The 1662-nt window shown below is 20.7% G+C and overlaps 1 protein-coding gene across 1 annotated transcript, besides 5 other annotated features; it reads right to left on the reverse strand.

Annotated features, from left to right (window-relative positions):
• On the reverse strand, window positions 1-1080 carry EDI_149860 (uncharacterized protein; the record flags this gene model as incomplete). Its single annotated transcript, XM_001737644.1, has 1 exon — window positions 1-1080. A coding segment is annotated over one exon (1080 nt), but the record flags the coding sequence as incomplete, so codon positions are not given.
• A 28-nt stretch (window positions 1081-1108) lies between these two features.
• Window positions 1109-1146: a microsatellite.
• Window positions 1147-1148: 2 nt separating this feature from the next.
• Window positions 1149-1185: a sequence feature (AT_rich).
• Window positions 1186-1262: 77 nt separating this feature from the next.
• Window positions 1263-1304: a sequence feature (AT_rich).
• A 36-nt stretch (window positions 1305-1340) lies between these two features.
• Window positions 1341-1382: a sequence feature (AT_rich).
• A 154-nt stretch (window positions 1383-1536) lies between these two features.
• Window positions 1537-1643: a microsatellite.
• The last annotated feature ends 19 nt before the right edge of the window (window positions 1644-1662 follow it).

A 1662-nucleotide genomic window follows, 5' to 3' on the forward strand; every position in this document is an offset into this window, starting at 1 on the left:
CTTTCTTCCTATAATCATTATTTGACTTTTCTTTGTTGTTAATGTTGTTTCTGAAAATTTTACATCATCTAAAACATATAAAGGTTTTGAAGAAGAAATAATTACTGTTGAAATTGATTTATCATTATTTTCTACTTCTTTAATTAATGTTGTTCCTTCATTTGATTGTTCAATTGTTAAACTGAATTCAATTTTTTGATATGGTTCTTTCTTTCTATAAATTTTGAATATTGCTTGATTTGATGATTCATATTTTAACCATTGATTAGGATATGTATATACTGTATGAGTAATTGATGGACTATTGTTATTTCTAATAATATAATTATTTGTTGATAATGATATTTGACAATAATTAGATAAAGATACAGTGATAGTAACAATAAATGAATTAAAATCATCTTCTTCATCTTTTTTAAATTGATGATTACATTCTGTTGTTATATCATGAATTGCAATGTTTTTATAACTAAAATAACGAACCATTCCACCACATGTCTGACTGAAATATTTATCATTTGATGAAGTTGATGTTATTTTATTGATTGATCCTTCATATGATGATATTAAATATTGTATACCATTATTAGAACTAAATTTTAAATTAATAGGATTTGAATTGAAGTAAGTACGTTGAATAGGTAAATGATAATTACCGTTATCACTTCCACTAACTAAAAACTCATCAACATCTCCAGTTATTCTTGTTGGACTATTTCCATTAAAGAAATCAAATTGAACATTTTCAAATGAATAAGAATTTTTGATTAATTCAAGTTCAAAATTTGTTTCAATAATTCTAAATGAGAGAGAATAATCTCTGTTAATTATTTCTTCTATTTGTACAATAACTTTATTTGCTTTAAATGTATTACTTGTTGAACCTAAATAAAAACTTCCATAATAATTATAAACTGAAATAATAACCGATGAATAATTAGTATAATCTCTTGCCAATTCATTTGAAGTAGAATCAGTACAAAAAGTATTTGCATAGATTACAATATTATTCCCTTCCTCTTTTTGACAATATTCACCATTACAAAATGAAATAAATAGAAGTAATAAACAAAACCACATTGTATTTGTTTATTTGAGTTATTTTACATTTTTTTTCTTTATTTCTTTTTTTATTCTTTTATTTTTAGAATATAATAAATTTATATAATTTATTTTAATTTATTTGTAAGAATTTGTGATGAAAAGGGTTATTATTTCCTTTCTTATTATCATTCAATAACAACAAATATTTCTTAAAACTCAATTAAAAAAAAAATTTGATTGTTAAAATATTAACATTAAATGATTGTTTAAGAAAATAAAGTGAATATGGTTTGTTCATATTTAATTTAATTGAAATATGTTTAAATGAAAATAATTATCGATAATTAATTTGACGATAGAAAACATATTCTTTCATTCTCATTAACTATCATTTTATTATGATTTTATAATGATTAACATGCTTATTCTATTTCATCATATCATCTTCTCATAACTTCATATTTTTATGAAAAGGGGGTAAAGAGATGTTTAAAATAATTTAAATAAATTAAAAATAAATAATTTTAAAATGGTTTATTAATAACACAATAAATAAATAACAACAAACCAATAAACATAAAAATAAATAAAACAATAAAATTAAGAACGACAAAAACG

This window comes from Entamoeba dispar, genomic scaffold (assembly GCF_000209125.1).
Source record: "Entamoeba dispar SAW760 scf_1105229460751 genomic scaffold, whole genome shotgun sequence".
NCBI classification, from domain to species: Eukaryota; Evosea; order Mastigamoebida; family Endamoebidae; genus Entamoeba; species Entamoeba dispar.